This window comes from Phalacrocorax aristotelis, chromosome 2 (genome assembly GCF_949628215.1).
Source record: "Phalacrocorax aristotelis chromosome 2, bGulAri2.1, whole genome shotgun sequence".
Taxonomy (NCBI): Eukaryota; Metazoa; Chordata; class Aves; order Suliformes; family Phalacrocoracidae; genus Phalacrocorax; species Phalacrocorax aristotelis.
This window is the reverse complement of record NC_134277.1, coordinates 46,164,454-46,188,795: the sequence shown is the minus strand read 5'-3', so window position 1 is coordinate 46,188,795 and position 24,342 is coordinate 46,164,454. Positions and strand designations below refer to the sequence as shown.

General features: G+C 45.1%; 1 protein-coding gene across 3 annotated transcripts in view; it reads left to right on the top strand.

Moving 5' to 3' along the window:
• The first annotated feature begins 1,472 nt into the window (after positions 1-1,472).
• Positions 1,473-24,342, top strand: part of TRIM71 (tripartite motif containing 71) — a 65,099-nt gene continuing 42,229 nt past the window's right edge. Inside the window, exons 1-2 of one of the 3 annotated variants that reach the window (XM_075083315.1) lie at positions 1,473-1,710; positions 2,603-4,249. In XM_075083315.1, the coding sequence (XP_074939416.1) occupies positions 3,335-4,249 (915 nt within the window). In that variant the 5' untranslated portion in view covers positions 1,473-1,710; positions 2,603-3,334. Of the gene's footprint in view, positions 1,711-2,531; positions 4,250-24,342 lie in introns of all 3 variants that reach the window. The other 2 variants (XM_075083314.1, XM_075083313.1) reach the window with 2 other exon arrangements.

Sequence of the window (24,342 nt, the reverse complement as noted above, 5' to 3'; positions counted from 1 at the left end):
GAGCATCGTAACCCTCTGCAGCAACCACAGGACAAACAAACAGAGCTGAGGCAAGGCTTGATGATTTTTTAACCTCTGCTAGTCAAAGCTGTGATGGGTTTCACCTGCGCGCTCAAATGTGAACATATGGATACGTAATATAAAGAACACAGCCCCCAAGCCAAATCCTTTAGTGATACATAAGGCAAGTTCCCAGCTGAATGTACTACTGAAGGGCAAAATAAATATTCATGCTTGTTTACAACTTAATGTACATTTTTTGCCCCATGGATTTCATCAGTGGTTCCCATTGCTTGGTCTTGCATAAGGACAGGAGCGCTCTTGAGTTTGTCGGTTCTCTGAAGGGCTTTTGGCAAGAGACCTTCACAGTCATGGATCATCGCTGTGTTTAGTGCCCATCAGCAAAATACATTTTTATTCTTAAGTAGGCAATTTAAGTGAAGTGTTATTTGTGTGTCTGAGGCCTAAATAGTGTTAGTTGTTTGTGTGTCTGAGGCCTAAACATAGGAGGAATGTCATCTGAGCTATTTTAACAGCCTGTTTTCTGTGGTGTTTTTTAAAAATTTATTATCATTACTTAACACGAATTTGTTTTGAGTTTATTTTGCTCGTTTACAAATGCTTTCATTCGCAGTTCTGTATGCACCTTTTCCAATTTTTATTCTTTCCCCTATTTTTTGGCTTTCAAATCCCTGAGTCTGTTTCACATTTTAAAACTTTTCAGCATTTCCAGTTCCCTTGTGAAGAGTAAAACGCCACGTGCCCTCCCTTGCCAGTACAAGCCCCATGAAAACAAGAGGGTGGCCACTCAGCTGTGCTCCAGCTGAAACTCTCCTTTTAGCAGTTGCTGGTTGTGAAAGCTTTTTCACGGAAACGAAATAATTTTTGCGTTTTTATTTAAGTTTGGTCCGCAGCACTGCAAATGGCATCACTGGTGATTTTTTTTTTTCCCCCCTAACTTCATCGCGTCAGTTTAAAGGAGAGGAAACGTCTGCCCCTGGCTAGCAGCAAACCTCGGGCTCGCCCTCCCGGGCACGGCAGACCCGGCAGCAACCGCAACGGCGCGGAAAGGAGCCAGAGATCACCCTTAGACCGGGCGTAAGAAAACAATTAATCGAGCGACTTCACGTTTAAAGCTGCGTTAACGCCCCGATGCTTTCAAAGAACGGCCCCGCAGCCCCGCTCCCATCTCAAACTGAAAAAGGGGGGGGGGGGGGGGGGGGCTGGCAATCGCCTGAATACGTCAAATTAAGAAAAAAAAAAAGGGGGGGGGGTGCCCGGCGACGAAAAGAGCGATATTGAAAAACCGCGGGGGCAGTTGAGCGGCGGGGCTGGATGCGGGCGGATGGGGGCAGGTCGGGCAGGAGGAGGGCGAATGTTTCCTGCCCGCCGCCGCCGCCCCCCGGCCGCCCCCCGCAGCCGGGCGGAAGTCAGCCCGCGCCGTCGGAGCTTAAAAGGCTCCCGCACGCCGCGCCGCCCCAGTGCCGGCGGCCGCAGCGGGGCCGGAGCCAGCGCCGCCGCCAGCCCTGCGGGCCGAGCCGCGCCGAGCCGGGCCGGGCCATGCGCTGCCCCCCGCCCTGAGCTCTTCCCTCGCCCCGAGGGCCGGGCCGCCCGGCTCTGCCCCTCCGCACCCCGCCACGCAGGGGGAAGGCGCCCGGCGCGATGGCTCTCCCTGGATCCCACGCCGCCCGGGACGGTGCTGCTGCATCAGTGAGTAATTCCTGCTAATTCACCCCCCAACACACACACGCCCCCGGGGCCGGTGGGCTCCGGCGCGGCAAATCGCGGGGGAGGCGGGCGTTTTGGCTTTTGCCTTTTTTTTTTTTTCCCGCTCCTCCCTCCCCTTCTTCGGGTTTTATTTTATTTTTGTTTTCTCAATAAAACACCACGCGAAGAGGCGAGATGACAAAGGAAATGTGATCCTAGGCGCTGCAGGGGCTCAGAGCGAGCGAGAACCGGAGAGGAGGAGGAGGGGGCGAGCGTAGCGCTCTCGGATAGCATTGCACAGCGGCTCCAATTTGTGCGAGCGAATATAATACACCCCCCATGAATAATTCAGGGCGGCCGGCGGGGACCTGCCGCTGCTCCTCTGCCCGGCCGCGGCTTGTGCGAGCCGCCCGGAGCCCCCGGCGCTGCTGACCGGCCTGCCGCCGGCCGCGGGGAGAGCCGGAGCCACCCGAGCCGCCGGGCACCGCGTGTGGCGGGGCCGCTGCGGGCCCGGCGCTGCCCTCCGCGGAGGACCCCCGCCTAAAGGAGGGGGTCCGGCGGGAGCCGGCGCTCTGAGAGGCGAGAGGGGGATTGCTCTTCCCAACCCCCCCCCCCCACTCCCCGGAGCCCTTTTCTTCTTCCTTTCCCACCTCCTCCTCCTCCGTGTCCCGCCAGCGTGAGTCTCTGCCGGTGGGGTGGGCACCAACGCCGCCCTCCATCCCCACCCCCCAGTCATGCGGTGGTGGAGCAGGCGTCGGCGGGGGAGGACTGGAGCCGGAGAAGTCTGCCTGGCCACTGTGTTTCAGTGCCTCTCTCTCTCCTAGAGCTGCTCTGGATTGCAAAAGTGGAGGGGGGAACTGAAACGAAATTTCCCCTTCCCCCCCGACAAGCACAGGTTTAAAGGAAAAGCGGAAAAATCCCAACGCCCCAAGAAGAAAGAGCGAAACTTGAGTTAAAGCCCTGCTGCCCCCCGCCCGGCCAAGAGGGACTTGCACTGCCGCCCCGGCGCCCCGACCCCGTCCTGCGGCCGTGGGAACCGGAGCCGAACCCCGGCGGAGAGAGGTCCGGTCCCCGCTGGATGCGGTGGGGATCGGGCCATCGGCGCCCATGCACTTTGTGTTTAGGAAGAAGACGAGTAACCAAACCACGTTGTCAAACTGCTGACCCAAGGGGGAAATGAGAAGACTGTGTGAGGTATTGACCAATCGGGGAATCGATACAATTTGTCTAATGCAACGGGGGATCGGGGGTTAAGTACATGTGAGGGAAGAGAGGATCCATTTGCTGAGACAGAACGGGACAGCTACACCTTGATACCAAAAATACCCCCCGCCCCGCGGCAGCGAGCCCGGCAGCGGCAGCAGCGAGGTACGAGGCGAGGATCCGGCTCCCTGCAGACCGCCTGATCGATGACACCGTATTTGCAAAACCGGCCAATCGATCCCACTTGGCAAAACTACTGATCGATGCCAGCTTGCTCGTAAAGCCGCTTGCAGAACTACCTTATCCAAACGCCCCTCGTCTCCTCTATTTTTTTTTTTCGCCCACGCTTTTTTGTGTGTGAGGAAGGGGAGATTTATATACATAATTTTTTTTTTTTTTTTACACACACACCCGCCCATCGCAAATGGCTTCGTTTCCCGAATCCGACTTCCAGATCTGCCCGCTCTGCAAGGAGATGTGCGGCTCGCCGGCTCCCCTCTCCTCCAACTCCTCCACCTCCTCGTCCTCCTCACAGACCTCCAGCTCCTCCGGGGGCGGCGGCGGCGGCTCCTCCTGCGGGGGCCCGCCGCGGCGGCTCCACGTCCTGCCCTGCCTGCACGCCTTCTGCCGCCAGTGCCTGGAGGCGCAGCGGCACCCCGGCGCGGGGGACGCGCTCAAGCTGCGCTGCCCCATCTGCGACCAGAAGGTGGTGATCTCGGAGCCCTCGGGCATGGACGCGCTGCCCTCGTCCAACTTCCTCCTCAGCAACCTGCTGGACGTCGTCGTCGTGGCCGCCGCCGCCGACGAGCAGAAGAACGGCCGGGCCTCCGGGGCCGGTCCCGCCGCCGGTTCCGGCGCGGGAGGCGGGGGGGGCGGCGGGAATAACCGCCACCACGGCCGCCCGCCGCCGCCGCCGCACCGCGCCGCCGGTTCCTCGCCCGCCGCCGCCGCTTCGGCCGCGCCCTCCTCGACGTCGTCGTCCTCCTCCTCCTCGTCGGGCGGCGGCGGCGGGGGGTCGGCGGCCCTCCTGCTGCGGCGGCCCCACAGCCGGCAGGGCGAGCCCCGCTGCAGCTCCTGCGACGAGGGCAACGCCGCCAGCTCCCGCTGCCTCGACTGCCAGGAGCACCTGTGCGACAACTGCGTGCGGGCGCACCAGCGCGTCCGCCTCACCAAGGACCACTTCATCGAGCGCTTCGCCGCCGCCGCCCCCCCGGGCCCCGCCGCCGCCGCCGGCCCCGCCGCGCCGCTCGCCCTCAGCCCGCCCTACCCCGCCTCGCCCTACAACATCCTCTCCGTCTTCCCCGACCGGGCCAGCTACTGCCAGCACCACGACGACGAGGTGAGCGAGTGCGCGGCGCGGGAGGGGAGGAGGGGGGCGGTGGCGGCGGGGCTCCCGCCCCCGGCCGGCGCCAGAGGGCCCCCGCCCGCCGCCTCGCACCCGGCGGGCCGGCCCTGAGGGGCGGCGGCGGGGACCGGCCGCGGCGCTTCCTCTGCCCGCGGCGGCGCTGGGGTCCTGGAGCCCCGGGGGGCGCGGGGGTGGGAGCCGCTAACGGGACGGGGGAGGACGGGCGGTGAGGAGGCGGCGGTGTCCCCGGGCGCCCCGCTCCGCGCCGCCGCCCAGGAGGTGGAGGTGAGCCGGGGGAGGGGGGAGTCCCGCTGCGAGGTGCGGGAGCCGCTGTCCCGGGAGGCGGCCGTCGGCGCCTCGGGCCGCCCGTGCGCGGCGGGAAGGCGGTGCGGGGGGCGGCGGGCGCCGCCTCTCTGAGGGAGCTGGTCGGGCGCCTGCCGAGGGGTAGGGAGACCGCGGAGGTGCAAGCGAGGAAGAAAGTCTGGAGTCCCCCCCGCCCCCCAGGCCTCTAAGATTCCCAATGCAAAGCTAAATTATTTCGTGGAATCTGCTTTGTACCGCGTGTTCGGTGTGTAACGCATTGAAAAAAGAAATAAATGGGGAAGGAAGATAACTAACGAGGAAAGGATTCTTTTTTTTTTTTTTTATTGAAGCTAGTCAGAAAGCTAGCAAAGATGTTCACCCTTGCCTATAGCAGCTACATCTCCTGCTTTTGGCTAACATTTTAGCTTGCCCCTGCGGCGCAAACTGAGAACTTACGTGAAAATGGGAGCTTGCTTTACACGGTCTTCATTTAAAACGCTTTGCGGGCAAGTTTTTTTCTGATAGATCCTAAGTGTTGGTTCACAGATCTGAAAGGCTGCGGCTTCTTCAAAACGTATTGCAAGTGTCTTAAGTTTCATTGGGACATAGTTTCTTGCTGTGATAGTTTGAAACTTGATTTTTCATCTGAAACTGGAAAATGGCGGTTTGCTGTCCCCCCCCCCCCCCCCCCCGCCCCTTTCTGCTCTGGGGGTCAACGCAGGGGATTTCGCTGGAATTTTCCAGTAACTTCAGTGCTGGAGGTGGTTTCTTCCCAGTTCGAAATCGGACAACACAACAAACTGCTTCAGGGGAAAAGCCTGCCTGAGGACAGGGTAGTACAAGAGTGTTCTGTGGGATGCTTGCTTAACTGATAAGTGAAGGCACCCAGCCTAGTGAAATGCGGTGATGCCTTTGTCTTCAGTTCGCAAGGATGTGTTGCTTTTCCTGTTCTCCCCTAATGCCACTGCACCTCTGAAATTTCTAGAAAGCTCTGGAAGAACTTTTCTGGTTTCTTAAAGTTGCTAGTGTCGGAGGACAGAAAGTATGAGTTTTGTGGAAAAGGACAAAAATTACATTTGGGGGGTGGGGTATGCTGGTGGAGCTAGGAGTTAAAAAAAAAAAAAAAAAACCAAAAAAACCAAAAAAAAAATCAAAACCCAAACAACCTAAACTGCCTTATTGGCAATTGGGCTGCTTACAGCTTTTTGTGGTATCTAAGTATCTTCCTGCTAGTGGGCTTCCTAAACAACATGTATATAATGCTGAATGCCGGAATGAAATGAAGCACGGTGTTCTTAATGCACTGAAAAAAGCTATGTTTCTGCCTTCATTTTGGAGTATAACTCTGGACTTGTGGTATGGGCTAAAAAGCTTCTAGTTCTTGTGTTCTCAGTATTGTAAAGCTTCTTGTTGAAGTGTGTAAAATGAAACAATGGAGGGCTGTTGGCTGTTGTGTAGAGTATCCAGCTTCTAAAGCAGATGAATTCTCTACCACTTGGTGAAGAGTTGCTGGGACAGGAGCTCCAAGGTATTTTGTAGACTTGAAAGCTTAAGTTGCAAAGGGAAGAAAGACAATCTAGCCTTCTTTAAATTGTACAGTTTTTCTAAAGTAACTACTAAAAGTTGTTTGTTTATTTTAAATAACTAATATTTTGTTTTCAACAGTGTGCTTTGAAAAGAGTACCTGTCTCTCAGGGTTGGTTTTGGGTGTCCTTGTGTCCTGTAGATCTAGAAATTGTTTTAAAACAAGTGAGCATTTTCAAGCCTTTGGCTCCTGTTGAGAAAGGCTTTTATTCTGCAAATTAATGATCTACTACTGTTCTTGATTAGTGAGTTTTGGTGGTTCTTTAATGTGGGTGTGCCAGATCAGTATTTGCAAGTATTTATTATTCACTCAAGGGGAAATGTTTGGGAGAATCTATGACTGTTGGGAACAGCTTATACCACAAGTCTTTCTCACTTTCGCTAAAAATGTGGGCGAGGTGTACAGTTTTTTTTGAGAAAGGGTGGCTGCAAAACTGTGAGGGTTATTGCTTGTTTAATTCTAAGAATGCTATTTACAGCCTCATAAAAGGAACGATAATAGACAGGCAGCCTTCCAAGAGAGTACTTAAGTGATGCACTAAGTACTTTGGCTGTCTAATAGTGTTAAAACAAGCCTAAAATGCAAAGCTGGAATGGCAGCTTGAAACCTTAATATTAGTAGTTATAAACTCCAGTTCTGCTCAGTATGTGAGTGGGAAAAGCTGGTGACAGAACAGGGATAGTCCCACAGACTGATGTCATGCAGGTAAGTTTTAGCACAGGCAGATCTCAGCTTTAGTTTGGCTGTGGAGTTGTTCTTCCCGGGGATGTATCCTCCTCACCCTGTTTGAGATGAGTTATAAGGAGTTTGACTCTAACCTTACCCTGTCCCTGAGGCTTTTCTGGGCCAAAGCAGCTGGCTCCCTTATTTTCTGTCCCCTTGCCTAGAACATGATACCCCTGTCCTTCCAGCATTGCAACTTCACTTGTTACCTTTTGGTTCAGTTTCTCGTATTTCTGTTCCTCCTCCTGGAAAGTGCTGTCTGTTCCCCATAATTTTCCTTCTTCCCCACCCCCATTTTGAGACTCCCTCAAGTGAGGAGGGAAATAGCACTGTGGGTGGTTACTTACTGGGTGTCCCAAGTCTCAAAACAAGGCTACAGATAAGCATTTGCAATACAGGATCAACGTAGTTGCTCATCCTTTCAGTGCAGAGAAATGCAGATTTCAGCTCTTTGCCAGGATGTCTGGAGCAGCCTCTTTTTAATAGAGTTGGTTCTGGTCTTAGTTGAGCTGTTGACTCATGTAAAACAGCAGTAATCTGTTGAGTGCTAAAGAAAGTGGAACTCTAGGCACTACTTTCAGGGTGGAGAGTGCCTGCAAATACTGCAGCGATGCACGAAAGGAAAGTAAACTTTTCCTGTAAAAAAAAAAAAAAAAAAAGCCAATCTTTCTTTGTCACAGAGCTGCTGTTGAAACCCAGTATGGTTGCTTACCACTTGGAACCTTGCTGTCTGATATAAAATGTTATCAGGGAAGCAAGGAAAATGGTTCATCTGTCAGATGCTTCAAAGCATTCTACTGATGTAGCAATATTTGTGTTGCAACCCTGAAAATTTTCTCCTGTGTGACCATGTTTGTTGTATGGATAGAATTATCGACATTACAATAGTAACTAGATGTTATTGTCATAAAAGCCACTAGAACAGGACTTTAAACTTGGAAAATGTTTATCTTAGTCTTACCCATAATTAAATCAGATATACTACCTGCTATGTCAAAGTGTGCTTGATCGCCTCATCTCTCAGACTGAAAGAGCACCTCTACTTTTCTTTTCATAGAATTCTCTATAGCCTACCAACCAAACCAGATACTTAGAGTGTCGGAACAGCTGTAGGAAACTTGGCTTGTATAGATAAACTACCTGATTTTGAATTACTTTGCTGTTGCAGAAAGTGGAAAAGGCCACAAGCCTCAAGTTAAATAATGTGAGGTTTCCTTTATGCCAACTCTCAGCTGCTACACGCTTTAGTATCGCTTGGTGATAACAGTGGCGGATGGTCAAAACACTTCAATAGCAGACTTCTAACACTTTCTAGGGAAAGTGCAGAGTTGCCAAATTCAGTCAACTTAATGGTCTGTGACCCCTTAGTTCTCATACTGCTTTACAGATTCCATTTTAGAAATAGTTCACAGACTACAAGGCAAAACTCTGTAGCTTCCCCCCCACACTGCAAGAAAGGACTTTTAAAGCTTTCTCCCCTTCCCTTAAGCCACGCTGTTCCTCCTTTTGCTTGCTTCCAGATACTTCATTGATCAGATGAATTCACAAATTCAGAAGTTTCTTGCCAGATCAGTGAGTTGAAATGGCTTATGGGGTTATCAGTGTATGTGGACAAGACTGGCTAAAATTAGATTGCTATATTGAATTCTGGAGTTGTATATATTCCTGAATTTATTGTAATTTTTCTTTGTAGTCTAAAAAGACACTTCCCTTTATTTTGTCTCACAGACTCTAAAAGATGCAGCTTTGGAAAGCTTGTGTATGCATAGGGGAAGGCATTCAAACACAACTCTCAGATGAACTGAAAGCTACTTATCTGGTACCTTGGCTAAATTTGCTGATTGAATTTATACCTAATTTATACCTTAGCTGCTCTAATGTAGGGAAGACCTCTGGTTTCACAGTAAAGGAGCAAGCTGTCCTAACATCTTGTGGCTACTCAAAGAGGCAATCTCTCTTCCTCCTCGATTCTCACCAGCCCTGGTTGTGTGCACTCAGGAGATGCTTCTGTGAGCCAGTTTAACTTGCTTAATAGGGTAGAAAACTTTCTTCCCTTCCTCTTCCTTCTAGCATTGGTATAAGTTTATTTGAATTGCAGGGGAGTCTGGCCCAAACTGAATTGTTATGAGGGAAGAGGAGGAATAGTGTGGCTAGGAAGGAAGGGTAGGTTAGATATGGTCCCTGTTGTGTAATGGCTTGCCATCAGTGCCGAACACTGAGCTTGGTGCTCTTAACGCCATCCATCCACGTGTCTCACCAGAACAGTTGGCTAGCACAAAGGGAGTACGCCTGTGTCCCCACTTGTGTGTCTTGCTCAAAGGCTGTTTATATGAAACTGCAGTGTGTGATACAAATGTGATGCAGGCTCTGTTCCTTTTACTCATCATGAGTGTTTTTACCTCCTAACAAAAATTATTAAAGCTCTTAGGAGTGCATCCTGGAGGCACTGGTTCTAGTATGTAATACTTCATTGTGTTGCAGCTGTTGTGGCTGCTAGAGCTTCAGCTTTATAGGAGAATGTGCACATGAGCTAGAGAAATACATGCTTCCAGTATATGTAAGAAACTGTGCATATACTTATTATACTGATACATCCTTCATTCGTCGTATTTACTGTGTCTTTTGTGGTATCAAATGCACATGCAGGTATGTCAGATTCAGTTACTGACACTTGTGTTTTCCTTTTTAATTTTTTCCTGGTGAAGAAAGCAGGGCAGTGAGTTATCTTGTTCATGAGTAGTCTATGTAATGTGGACTTAACATCTTTGGAATGAAGGGTTGTAATCTCTAATTTCACACTTTTTTAACTTAAAATAATGTTCGGATATCTGGTGTCACCTCTTAGATTACTCTGCCTTAATTCCCTTTCAGCTGCCCCTTCCTCAGCATACCTTGAGCTCCTGGCTCTTCTCTGTATGTAAAAGTGTTTTATTTAACTGCTTCTGTTTTGAATGAGAACTTTGCTGGGCTTGAAACAGATTTAAAACCACACTGGGCAGAATCAAAACCTCCCCTTCTTTGGGGTGACTAATGTTCAGATACTCTCAACATCTTAGGGTAAATATAGCAAGGTTGGTTGTCTGGGTTTTTTGTCTTCCTGGTGATAACCTGATATCATTACAGTACTGGCCTAATTAAACATGATTTAGTTTCTGGTGAGGAAAAACTGGAAGAAACAGAAATGCCTTGTCTATTCAGACAACTTTCATGGACTGTTTTTAGTTTGAGAACGTCTTTGAAAAAAGCAGTGGTATCAACAGAGGAGAAACTTGCAGGCTGCAATGTAGACTCATGAGGTTATAGGAACTTCCTTGATGTGCATACGGTAAACAGGCATGAAACTAGTCTATTGTATACTGAGAACTTAATTTTATTTAGCTTCAGTTTTAGCAAAACTGATGTCTTGAAGTGTATCTCAGAACTTGGAGAGTCTGATTGAATTTTGCTTTGATTTAGTTAAATCTTGCATCATGTGTAGAAGTTTCTTCTTTCGGCTAAATCTTCAGAGCACATAAACATGCTTGCTAGACCATGCTTCCTTAGAGGAAAACTACCTAGTTCCTCTCTTTTAAAGTTAGGAAGGTATCATTCCTCTTTCAATACTGTCTTGACCCCATCTCTTCCTAGTTCTCCTCCCATACTCTCTTCCTTCCTGCAAAGTTGTTGGTGTCTTTCCATCAAAGAATCATGATGTGTTGAGAGCACAGATCTTAAGCTGTACGAGCAATGTACCAAATGCAAGACTAATGTTACCACAGATGAGATTTCACAGAAGGGGTTTATTGTCTTTAGCTGTAATCAACTTTCAACAGAGCAGTTACAAATATAATCTTGTATCACAATTATATAGTACATAATTTTTAGTAATGCTTTTACCCTAAGTCTTAATTAAAAAAATGTAGAAATACTGGATGGGAATGGGACTACTGCTTGGTAATGCAAGTATTGGTTAATGTAATGAATGGATGTCCTTGATCCTAAAATATATTAGGCATATGTCCTTGTCTTAGCTGAGCCCATTACAATAACAGCTGTAGTTCCTTCCACAGGCTGTTGTCTCCTTTCCCTGGCTGTGCTTGTTGAAGTGCTGTGTGGGTAGGATGGGTTTGGTCCTCTTGCCTAACAAATTATTGTTGTGCATCCAAATCAGTTTTGAAAGTCACAGGAATAGAACAAAAACATGATAAAGAATGGGAGCAATACTCTCTAACAGTGTTCTAACTTGAGATCAAAAGCTTCTTTACTATGCAGTATCCCTTTGGACAATTTTTATCTCTTCCTCTTCCCCTTTTCCCTCCCATCTTAAAGAAGAGAAATTCTATGTGGCTAATAAAGGATTAGTACTTTCTTAAAGTTCTTTTGACTCTAAGCTACTTCTTCCTCTTCTTTATCAACACTTAACAAAATAACAAAAATTTCAACTGAGTCTGTAGTTAGTAAGATTATTTAGAAACTAACGGTGCTGACCAGCTTTGAATACTCTAGCTGCTTAATATGAGAAGGAATAAAACTCAGTACCCACAGATGAGGCTCACAAATGCATGCTGTGTATTGTCCTACTGTGCTGCCTCTTAGACATGTGTGCAATACTGACACTTCCTCACAAGAATTAATTCATAGTTACATGTTCAGCTGTAAGAAATAACAGGACTGGAACTCTTATTTCACTTGAATGTATGCAGTGTGCTTCTAAAACCTCAGATGGTGAACTTGTTGGATAGGATGGTGTCTGGTCGGCAGTTTTGTTACATATGTAGGTGAAATACTTTTGAAGTGACTAAGACTTGAGCTGGAAACTCTAAATGAGAAGCCTGTTGTTTTATGATTCTGTACGCTTTATGCTATGCCTCTGCACTGGTGCTGACTTGGAGAAAATGGCTTACCTTCCAGCAGTAGGTAGGCAAGCTGAGGAAGTGTTTAAAACGCGTCTCACTAGCAATGGGTAAAAGTAACTTCTTGGGGTTGATTAATATTTTGGGGACAGGGAGGTATATCTTCAGTGCTGTAGTGGAAACGGTCTCTGAACAAAGAAATGTGAAATATCTTAAACTTTTTTCTGAAGTGAACAGATTAATTCAATCAAAGGCTGTTGTCCTTCTGTTTTTACCTCAGTAGTTATGTTTTACTTCTGTTAGTTACCCTGGTACGATCTTCACTAAGACCACACAAGTAATCCCCAAGGCTGCTCTGGGTACCAGTACTTTCTGTGGGACTGTCAGAATAGCAACTGCCTGCCCTTGGATCTCAGTGCTTTGGGGGGAAGAAGAGTCCTTTAGTGAGCTAAAGGTAAAAGCTAAACTTGCGTTGCATAATTTTTTCCTCTTTAATCTTGGTCTCTATGCATAACAAAAATATTTAAAGGTATTTTGTCAAGTTTGCTAAACCTTATCTTTTCTAGTTGCTTGCTTGTGTAACATGCCCATCACATACATTTTGTGGATAGCCAATGTTGTTATAAACTATTAGCTACTGTAAATATTTTCTTTCTCTAAGGTATTGTAAATGTACAGAACTACCAAATGCTGTGTTTGGCTGGATTAAAAGACTGGCAGGGACCTGAGATTCGGAAATCAAACTTCAACAGGATTCTCAGATGGTAGTGTTAGAGCTTGTTGCTGTATCTTCCCCTCATCCCATGTTGTCTTGGGGTTTGTGTGTTCTGTTTGCCTGTTTAGGTACTCACTGTGCAAAGTGGCAGGCATATCCTAAAGACAAATTTTATACAGCCTTTTGTTCAGCTGCTCTTGGTTAACAAAAGGCAAACTATTATTTAGGGGAAAATGTCAGCTATCAAACTTCAAATCCTCCCACTTTCCCTCTCCCTCCGCTAAAGTGGTTCTTACTACTAACGCCATTCACAGTGTCGGACAGTTAAGTGTGCAATATAAAAATATCTAGCCTTAAACCTTTGGTGCAAGCAAAGCTTGAGCTGTCTGCATTATGGATGTCTCTAAGCTTTGTAATCCATCCTACTGCCGTTTTGAGGGACTAGGGAATGCTGCTGTCCTATACGAGGGTTGGTAGTGTGGTCTGTGAATTGCCAGTGAACTAGTTGGTACTGGTCCCTGTTGCCTGACAAGGTTACTGTTCCTGATCATCTGTAACCTTGAGTAATGCCATGTCAGGTGATTGAGGGTACAGGAGATAAAGATCAGGTAGCTTTTAGGGGCTTGCGATTGCTGTGTCTTTCGGTGGTTTGGAAGTCAACTATATAGTTCTAAAATGTTTTAGTAAGTGCATGTATATGTGAGGCAGAGTCAGTCTGTTACTTTGAGGAAAAACTTGTTAGAGAATGGAAAGAATCACCATGCCTCCAAGCAGCCTTTTTTCCTTTAAAAGTAATGCTGGGAAAGAGTTAAATTTCACCCCCCTGCAGCACACCCCGCCCCCACTGCTATATATGGCATGCCCAAAGGCACTGGAGGTTTAATACATTGAAGTTGGAGCGTGAAGGGGGTCTGCAGGCTGCTAGACAAAGTCACTCAAATTTCAAGAATACTTGATCCATACAAGGATGTTACTTGAGAAAGGCATGACTTCTCTGTAAGAAACTGGTTGCCAAATGAGCCGGCTGAGTGTGTCCTAAAAGCAGGTTTTTTGTAGCTAGATGAACCACGATTGGAAACCAGATTTCCTTTTTAATTGATGACTGATAAGTAAGCCAGCCAAAGTTGTTGCAAGAACCATCTCCCTTCAGAGAATGATGGTTATTTGCAGAGGAAAAATTACAATTGTGCTTCTCCCATTGAAGTGCTTGCAAGTTATATAAATTATCGTGCAGATAACCAAATTATCTGTTGAATCAAATTGACTGAGCACTAGACTGAACAAATGGCAAATATAACTTTCCCCCCTTCTAGTTACTGTAGATGCAGCTGTAATATCATAGTGGTATCCCAACACAATTGGTGTCAACTTCTGTTAAAGGCTTTTAAATGGATGGGCAAATACTTTTGGGAAGAAGGGGACTGTTTATTAGAAAAAATTCAGAACTGGAAGTGTCAGGCTGTAGTCTGGAGTGGATTCTACCCTGAAAGAAATAACAACCAAAACTTCAAATAACAACAACAAAACTTCAGGGAACTGGAGAGGGTGAAATACAAAAGAACTACTGGAATACTGAGGTCCCAGTTTTCCCAGTGCTGCTCTTGCACTTAATATAATAGTAAGGGAGGGAAGATGTAATACTCTTACTGCTTCCTCCCCTCTTGTATTTAATACAATTGCAATCTCGCCCACACCACCCTCCTGAATATCATGGAAGCATTGATAAGATCAGAATTGGGAATTAGGTAAGGGTTATAAATGGTGACTGTTGAGCGTCCCAAAAGGTAACAGCATGCCCCCTCTTAGGAAGGTGTCATCTACTTTCTCCATTCTAGACAACATATTTTAATTGACAGTACTGTTTTGTGGTAACTGTTGCTGTCTTCCAGCACTACTTACTTTCTCAAGGACTCTGAGCCTCTTACTAGGGCAGAGAGAACTAATGTGTGATGCTTGAGCTTTCTGTTGCTGAAGCATGGCTCCCTTACTTGAGTTACCCTGTATGGCTGTTGGTGAGATGGTTAGTATGGAGGTTAGCAGGCAGTCTATGCAGGCTGGTGTGAGTGGAAGCAAGGCTGGAGGGCCTTCAGCCGATTCCCTCTGCATAGCTGGCATGCTGCTGGAGGGCTGTCTACTCCAAACCACTCTTGAGAGGTGCTCTTCCCAGTGACAGACTGTGTACAAATGCATACAAATTTTATATACTTTCTGGGATAAGTTTTAGACAATTGTCTTTTTAAAACAAACGTTATTTTATCTTCATGTTAATGCATTTCTGGCAAAGGTGATGTTATCCCATCTTTCCATCTTGTCAAAAAGTAGTTCAGTAAGTACCTCTGAACCTGAACTGTTACTCTCTAAACAGTAGCAGCTGTGTCAGGCCAGCCTAATGTCTTTGTACCAAAATCAAGGGGAAAACCTCTCCAGCAATATTCATGTGAGCCTGAAGTGATGGGTGGGGCAGCTTCCATTACAAGTGGCTTACTCTTGAAATGATATTTTCAGGGAGCCAGTTGTAGGCTTTGATTGCATGTGATGCTGCTAGTTAAAATTAAAACTTCTTGATGGTCCAGGAAGATAGGCCTTCCAGACAGCTATTGGGGAGATTCTGCTGGAAGTTCTGAAGCACTGCAATTAAAATTAACACAGTGTATACCTTCATTTCCCCTTGTGTGAGCCTTTGGTATTGACTGGATATAGGTAAGGTCAGGAGCTCTCTGAAGATTGGAGTAGTTGGGTTCTCTGGCTGGCCACTTAAGCTTGTAGTGGCATAATATACACTTAGGCTTGGATTAGATCTAAAAGCTCTTCTTTCACCTGGGCACTTCCTTGTCAGTTCTTCCATTACTTTTCCTATGCCTCTGAGTCAGTGAAGTAAGTTCAACTAGTATGTGCTAACTAGTGTTCCTAGCTAGGTCTCTTGGCAACAATGCCAAAAAAGCTTTCTACATTGAGAGTATAAATGGAAGAACCTTAATTTAAAAGCGCAGGTGTTAACATTAAGCTTACTTTTACAAACTGGAACAACAAATACCTGAAAGAATGGTTCAAGGTTAATAGCTTTATTTTCATATCTTGGTCCTTAGATGCTGCACAGCAACTTTAATTGTATTTATCTACAGAAAGAACCATAATTTTTATAGTTGTTGAAGTCATTTAGGGTGTTAAACTATTCATAACTTGGTTTTCTCTGGTTTTCAATTGGATCATCTAGCCACAGAAACTTTGTGGAGGACATAGTCAACTGGCTCATTCAGCAACCAGCTTCTTACAGAGAAGTAACATCCTTTTAAATACAATTCAGAGTTAGCAGTTTTATTCTGTATATAGTGTCACTTCTGAAACCTATTCTTAATGCCAGCGTATGCCATTCAGCAAAGAACAGGGCTGGTAAAGGAGCTCAAGTTGATGAACCCTTCAATGGAGGGGATTCCAAGCAGGGTCCAGGCATGAAAACCTGCATTCATTATGGGGGGAGAGAAGTGATAGTGTTTGATATGCAGGCAAAGCAAGGTGGCTTACACAAAACCCAGCTAGTTGCCTCACTGTAACTGGGCACGGGTGTATCCCTTGTCATCCAGATCTATTTCCTTTTCTGCTTCAGACAGTCTGTGTTCTGTATCTGATCACTTCACACATTGATTAGCAACAAGTAGCTGGGTGAACTGGCTTAAATCTAAGAGGAAGGAAGCCAGTGCCTGGCTGGCTGAAATGATTAGACAATGGAGGTAGCAAAACCCTCAGCAGAAGATACTGTAGGGCAGAAGGAGGAAAAGTACTGAAGTTCCCTTTCTCCTGTCCAAAGGTGTTCACTACTTCTTCCCGGCTCTGCCTTAAATCTAATAACGCAGACTTTGAAAGGGAATTAAATAACTTGGATGCTTTGAATGAATTTCTGGTTGAAGCCATAGTTCTGCTTTTCATTATAAAGCATTCTTGTGACCAAGCATCTCACTTATAAATTAAGTCTTTTTTGCTAGTCTGTGTCACTGTCTAAACATGGAGCATGTGTTCCATTCCTCTCAGCTGTTTAGTAAGATGCCTTTTCTGTTGCTATTAATTTGTCTTCATTATATATTGTCAGTATACAGATATAAACATTTTTATATAGTATTTATGAGGGTTTGGCTAGCATAATAAGACTGACTTTATTTTTTACTAAATGAAAGATAAGTCTTGACAGTTAATCAATCTAGGCATATTGTATTGAACCAGTATCCTGTCAGAACTTCTGTGTTGTCTTCACCAGTGTTCAATACAGCTGCTTCAGGGAAAAAAAAATCTGGTAGGCTGTATGGTATGTAGTTCTAGAGCAAATGGTCCACAAGGTGTCTTTCCATTTTAATTTATATCTAAAATTATCATGAGGAAGCCTTGAAGGTGTCCTGTCTTGCACTCTTTAACATTAGTTTTCTAATATAAGCATCAGAAAAAACACGGTCTCTACTGAAAATACCATATAATGCACGAAATGTAGTATTATCTTGGCTAGAGAAGACACTATTTTCATCAGTGTTTTTACTGTTTGAAGTTTAAATTCATTTTTATGCCATCCAAGGAGGAAACAAAAGGAAACCCTTCTCATAAGCTATGGGATATATTGGAAAGAGGGAGTGTAGCAGGTTGAAACAAACACCACAATAATAAAAAAAGAATAGTGATACCTCCCAGCTGAGATTACTGTGTGCTATCCAAATGTTATCGGCAGGTGAGAGACTCACTGAAGTGTTAGGCTGTCTTGGAAATATTGTTTACTGTTCCAGGTATTCCTCAGCATGTGAGAGAACAGTGTTACCTTCTTGGAGAATTCAAGTGCATTTGTATATAGCTTACCTTGGGATGGGAATCTGACAAACTACTCGTGATACTGAGTATATGCTCATTACAACTCTATTCTGTCAATTCCCCAAGAACAGACAGCTAGAATTTGTTTATTCCTTGCTTTGAGAACAATTACATCATTCTGTGTTGTAGCTTATGGTTTTACTACAAAGCTTGCTGGTATCAGTTTTCCTAAGGTGTGTGTAAAGAAATACAGTTGCCACCTCTATTAGTGGAGTCTCATTTTGGAACTACATTGGTAATTGTCTATTTTGCTCCTGTGGCAGAGATACATTGATAGACAGCTTATATAGACCCTTGCCTGAAGGAGGCGGAAATAATCCAAGGTGACTTCCACAGCTGTAAATCTAGTAACTTGTTTTAGATGCACATATTCTAATGAAGTAGCATGTTTTTGAGCAGCATGATGTGAAACTATATAAAATACTATACTTGTGATCTAAGAAAGGAAACTCCTCTTCAGAGACCCCTGTCTGACCCAGGCAAACTGCTGCCAGCAGTTCACTAGGAGCAAATGGCTGTTGTTGAAAGATACTCTCCTAAATCAGTGAGAGTCAGAATATCATGGTGTGTGGGTTGTTTTTCCCCATTTCATGTATCTGTTTTTCTCCAAGCAGGGGGGATAGTCCTGCCAAATATGCGTGCCGTGGCTTTTTCTGCTACAACTAGGTAGAAATGCTTTCAGAATGAAAGATCTTTATAAATCAAAGCTTAAACAAACAAAAAGAAACAAAACCAGCCAAACAAATTCTCAAAACACCCAGCTCTCATGTGGTCAAAGAAGCCACTTCTTGGAGTAAGCTGACTTGTTTCATGTTTGATCCCATATGGAGTTACGGAGGGAAACCATTCCTTGAGTGCTTTTGTTAAATAAAGCTGTTGCCATGAATTAAGCAACACTGCCCTGGAATGTTTCTGATCATGGTCTTGCAGAGCTTGTGACCTTTGCACTGAACATGTGAACTGAAACTTCATCTTCTAGTGTTCAATAACCATGTTAAAAATTCAGAGGTGAGGCAGTCTTGGGATTTCCTTAGGCTAGCTTAAATGCCAAGTGAAATTTAAGTACTGATCTATACAGTTACTCTTCCTTTTTTGTAAATCTAAGTCAAATTGAAAAAGCTAAAATCTCTTTTGCAAAGGTGAGAATTCTTTGTCAAGTTAAAAAAAAAAAAGCCAAACCCAAACTGCATAGACAATCTCTTATAATGCTTTCATTTATTGGAGCCTACTAAACCACTAAAATATTCCCACCTTCTTGTCTCGAAGTATCTAGATTATTTCTAATCTGGATGTTTGTAGTAGTATACCACTACTGCTACTTCAAGCAATTGCTTTTAACCAAGAACTGGATGTAGTGCCTGAAGAGACTTTTCAGTTTAACTGGGCTGCAGCTGTAAGGGAGAGAGGAGTAGCTTAAAATCTGTGCCTCTTGCAGTATATCACTGTTTGATGCCACTGGACTTTCTTCCCTACTAGAATGCTATAAACAATTGGTGTCTGTCTTGTTTACCAGGTAGAGACACTGCCACCTCTTGGCTATTCATGGTCCTGACCTTTTAAAAAGTACTTTTGCTGGTTTCTTATGATAATTTCTGATGCTATGTTTCTGAATAATGATGTGGCTGTGTGGTGAAAGTCTTAATATCATGTACTGTAAACGTGAGATTTTGTTGGAAATCTTAATCATTTGCTCATTCTACCCTGGAACAAAAGAAAGAAGGGGGTATTGGTAGGTTCCTCCACTCATTTGACCCATGTCTGTGTATATCTCCCTTTAAAAAATACATACTAGGCTAAGATGGGCTTCTGTCCTTGCTAGATTAGTGTCCAGACAAATTGGCAACAGTGCTGGAATCTGTAAGTAATGTCTGGCACAAGGGGATTCAGCTTTTATGCCCTAAAAAGGGATTGATAAAGTATTTCCTACTGATCTTAGTTTTGACCAAATTCAAACAATGTTGATCAAATACTGAATTCTGAATAGTTGGGGAAAAAGAGGGTCATGTTAGTTTCTGACCATGTATCTGATAGCGGTTTTAGTGAAGCTGGCTTGAGGGGTTGTTTAAAACATTGCAGCTTCAGTATTGCCTATATTGTGTGGGGTTATAATAATTAACCCTTAATTCCAGAAGACTTCCCAGTTGAGAGGAAAGTTATGCTTCTACCCAAATGCCCTTTCTTGCTGTAAGCAGCCTTGTCTTTTCCTGTAAGCATCCAGTGTTGTGCTGGCCAGGTGTTGGTCTGGTTATGCAGTGAACATTATTCCTGAGAATGCATAGAGAAGGGTGACTTCTTGAACCTAGCCTTGAGGAACACCCCTGATGCTGGTTCTTACTCTAACAAGCCAATCCGATGGGGTGCTGGGAAGACTTCCTGCTTAAAACCTGCTGGAGGGAGAGAAGTCTGACTTGCTGTTTTTCTGAGGACTTTTCCCATAGACCAAATCTGGTGGAAAGCAGTAACGCCCATATCCCAAAGGGCTGTAACACCGGTTAGTGCAATCCCCACCCCAAGCAGCAAGTTTTGGTGGAATGCAGAAACTTGAGACAGAGACCAAGGTACTTATAGAACATGAGAGGACTTCAGTGGTTGAGTGGGATTGTCAGGATGCTAATAACATCCTGACTTCTATATTAGCAAATGGAATTGATTTCTTGATGTGTAACTTAAGCTCCATGATGGGGATAGAGGATCTGGGTTTCCAGCATCTGTTCAGAAGTTGCAGCTCAAAACACTTTCCCAAAGGTAGTCTCCTTCTTACACCTCCCACCCCAGCCCCTTCAAGTGTGGGAGGTCATGGTTGGAGAAGTGACTTTGCTCTGTTGTATCCCTATTGTATGCACCTCTCAAAGGTGAGTCAGGTGTAAATCCAACTTCCTGTGAATTAACTTTCAAGTCTTAACTTCTGGGATGGTGGTTTGGTGTATCTTGTGGGAGCTGTTCAACTTTATAGAGCAGGACCTGAGTGACTGGCCCAAGAGAGCAAGGATGAGCCTGGCTTCCTCATCAATCGGGGGGGGGTGTGTGTGTGTCTGGGGTGCCAGTCTGTGCTCCAGTGGCTTCATATCACCAAATTCTTTATCCTGAGTTTTTTTTTAAATGAGGACTTTTGTATTAACTGCAGTATAAACTAGAAAATAAGCTGGAGTTGCTTAAAGATGTACGGTAGCCATAGCAAATAAGGTTTTACTGTGTAAGCTGTATGCTTCCTTTTTTTTTAGAGTGAGGAAATAAAAAAAGGATGAAAGATACTATACAAGCTTTCCTAAGCCTTCTCTCACATCTTGACTTTTTGTAAGCACCATTAGTTGTCTAGCTTTGAATCATAAGGTTTAGAAGAGCTCTGAAGTGTCAGTCTTGGATTTAAATGGCAAGTAATATGAGACAAGTAATATGACAATCCTGGAGGTCCCTAAAATTTTTGTTTAGCAGCAAAATAATGCCTATGTTGTGTTTAGTTTTGATGGCATACAGATTAAAGGTGTATTGTGCAGAGTGCTGATGCTGTGTCATCAATGAAATTGCCATTTAGTGTCTAATTTCCAGCATCCTTATTATTGCAGAGTCAGCCATACTATATAAAGAGTAGTGACTGATTTTTAAAATAGAGGTTTGGGAGGAAGGATTTGCAAATAAGGTGCATCTGAAAATTACTGGAAAACAGTAATGTTCAGAAGTGTGTTCTTAGTGGCAGATTCATTAGGATAAAGTATTAACGAAATAGTTCTGGCTAAATGGAAATTTCGGAATTGCTTACAGCTATTATGATGGGCAAAGTATCTTGAAAGGAAGAACAAAAACCTACCTTAAGATTGTTTTCAGGCTTTTTGACAAAGCTTAAGACTTTTAACATCTCAAAACATGTTTGACCTCCCCACCCTTAAGCCATTTTGACACTCTTTACCATTGCATTTCAACAGGAAAGAAAGATCCTTTTTATAGCCAAATGGCTTCCTCTTCTCTTCTCCCTCTTTTCCCTTCCACCCCCCACCGCAGAGTGCCTTTCTAGTGCTCAGGCTTCAGCTGCTGCCTGGATACTGGCTACATCTGTCTTGTTTAGATGGTCCTAAGGAAAAACAGCACAGAATGTGACCGGAGGGCCAACAACAAGATATGTTTCTTTTCAAATTTGAAAGGAAGCCCTGCACTTGCTTCTGCCTGTTTCCCTAAACTGTTTTTAAATCAATCATGGCTACGGCTGGTAAATGCTGTCTCTTCCCTCCCTCCCTGAAATGGTCAAACTCCAAAACATTTGAAAAGTCTAATGAGTTAAATATGGTGGTGTTCACAGGACTGTTTCCCCTTGTACAACTTCCAGTTCGATGAAATAAACTCTTTTTATGGGCTCTTTCTTTGAGACAGCCATTGGGAAAAGTTTCAAAGAGGATAGTGTTGCTCTGGGTGGAATTTGGAGGTTTGCAACTCCATAAAATGCTTGCATTGACAGCAGACTGGGCTTTTGTACTTGCGTTAAAAGGGACAGCATTAAAAACTGATTTTGGGTCTGAGCAGTGCTTGATGTTTTGTGGGGATTGTGGTGTAAAAGATGGTGACTGTCAAGGCAAGAATAATTATGTGGGGCAGATAGAGGACAGTGTGGTTCCTATTTCGGGGGAATTTTCTGCTGTTTTAAGTGCAGGATGAAGGTTGGGACAATGACAACCTATGCCAGTCAAGACTGGTGTTATAATCTTGTGGAGTGGTGGTTCTGTTTTTTAAAGGTTAATCAGCTTGGGAGGGGTGGGGGGAAATGGAGAGCAATGTGACTTGATCCTGTTTATAAAATTCAGTCTACAGTTGAAATGGATTTGTCCTTATGATGACAGTATCTTGTTACACACAAAATAAGAGGAGACTGTCTTAAAACATCAGCATGTTCTCATGCATTTACATCACAACCTGTGTGTGTCTGGCTGTTCTGAGGTGCTGGCTTTTGGTTAGCAGTCCCTTTACCACCCCCCACCCCGGGTAATGTGTATTATAATGAACTGCAGGGAACAGAGGAGAAACAAATAACAGCAGAAGAAATAGCTCTTGTAAGAACTCATGTTACCCCTCGTTTACCCCTCGTTTTAATAATGGTTACTACTAATTTTATCTGTCTAAGAACTTACTAGCCATTTCATTTTTTAACAAGCTTATGCTGCAGTGATGAATTGCTGTAGATTTATGATCTCTATTGTTCATTGTGACCTTTTAAAGAGTCATGGAATAAGGACAAAATATGTAAGCTTAGGAGATGCAGCCTAAATAGTCTGCATATTACTGGTGTGGCAGAGGTGTCCTTTTAATTTTGTGGAAACGTTGCTAGAGTGAGACTCTGGGTTTCATTTCAGTATTTCTTCTGTAGTACCAGTGCTTGAACTTTGGAATCCACTTTCCCGGCTTTTGTGTGGGGAGGCAGAGCAAAATGGATGTTTGCACTGAACTTAGCACGTGCACTGAGCTTCAGATAACAATTATTTGGCTTTTTAACATCCTTGTATATGGCATGTTCAACCAGCCACACAGGGTTCCCCTGTGTATTGGCACATGAGGCGCAGAAAGTAACCTGGTCAGTCTGCAGGAGCTTTTGCTTTCATTAACCATGTGTTGCTGAAAACTGGCCTGTGATTATGTGCAGAGATGGATAACATAACCTGGTTCTGAGGCTGCATTGGCTTGTGTTGGGGAGCAAGGATTTTGCAGCATGTGTCTAAGATGTATTATAAGGACAGTCTCTACCTCAAGGCAGTCCCTCTTGATACATGTTGCAGAACTTGTTGTAGAATGGGTAGCTTAGGCCTAAAACTAGAGTGCTTTTAAAATGTGTTTCTCTCTGAAAATGTGGATTAAATAGGGAAATAGACTTGCAGAACATGAATTTAATAACTCTTGACTCAATTTCTTCCAGACTTGAAGGGGGAAATTTCAGTTTTATTTACTGATTTAATAAAAAGTATTTGCCTAACATCTGATCTCTTTTCTTTTTCCTCCCCAGCAGACCTGAAAGAGGTCACAAACTGGAATAGGCTGCGCCTGCTTAACTGCGCCTGTACTGGTGGGATTTAAGTGCTGGCATAAACTGATGCGTACACTAGCTGGGTTTTGTCATAACCACAAGAGCTGTGGAGCCCACTGAGTCCAAAGGTGCTTGTAAATAAACTGTAGCTTTGTCTTCAGACTGCTCTTGAGAGGTGTGGATTTCCCTGGCTGAAATGACCTGCCACTGCCAAAAACCCTTCCTATTTTGAAAATGTGTACTGTTTTACAGCCTGTCTTTTCCCTGCAGAAAAATGTGGGTGGGGGAGGGGCATGCAGATTAATATAATAAAATGGTTAGCCCTTGCTTTCATTTTCAATTTAGTAAAAATGGAGAGATTTTGAGTTTCTGACTTCCCAAGATCATGCTGTGAGGACTGGTCTTGCTGCAAAAATCCTGCACTTAGCCCATAGTGCTGTGTGCAGTGATGGGGTGGGAGGACGGCTCAGTGCCCAGGTTACTGGGGAGGTGGACCTGAAGGATAAATGTCCAATATACTCAGAAGTAGCATATGACTGGGGGGAACGCTGCGGGCATTAGCGATAGCCTGCGATGGAAAGCGCTAATACGAATCTGCCATTTTTATTCCTAGTCATTGGAAGCTGATGTTTGGCCTCTCCAGACTGCCCTGAATGCCTCCAGCTCCTCAAAATGGAGGCTGTTTGCTGATACAAAGGCAATCAGCAATGCTGCCGGAGGGCGTTCCCTCCCCACCACTTTGCTCCTTCAGGCTGTGGTTCTGCAGTGGCCCCAGCGAGCGAAGTGCATGCTGCTGCTGCGGGGAGGAGGGGCAGCCTGGCCCCTCTTACTCTCCCGCTGGCTGTTCCCACCACTTGCTTTTACATTGGCACCAGCTTTTACACCTGTAGTAGTATTCCTAGCGCTTCCCCAACATCGGTACAACAAGCTGTATTAAGGAACTGAGCTGACTTGTGAGCAACTTTATTCTTCGTAGATTATGGACAAGTTCAGGGTAGTCTTCAGCTGGATCAGTTCTCTGATGGCACTACAAGGTGCTAATGCTTGCATGAGGGAGTTGACTAAACCGGGGGGGGGGGGGGG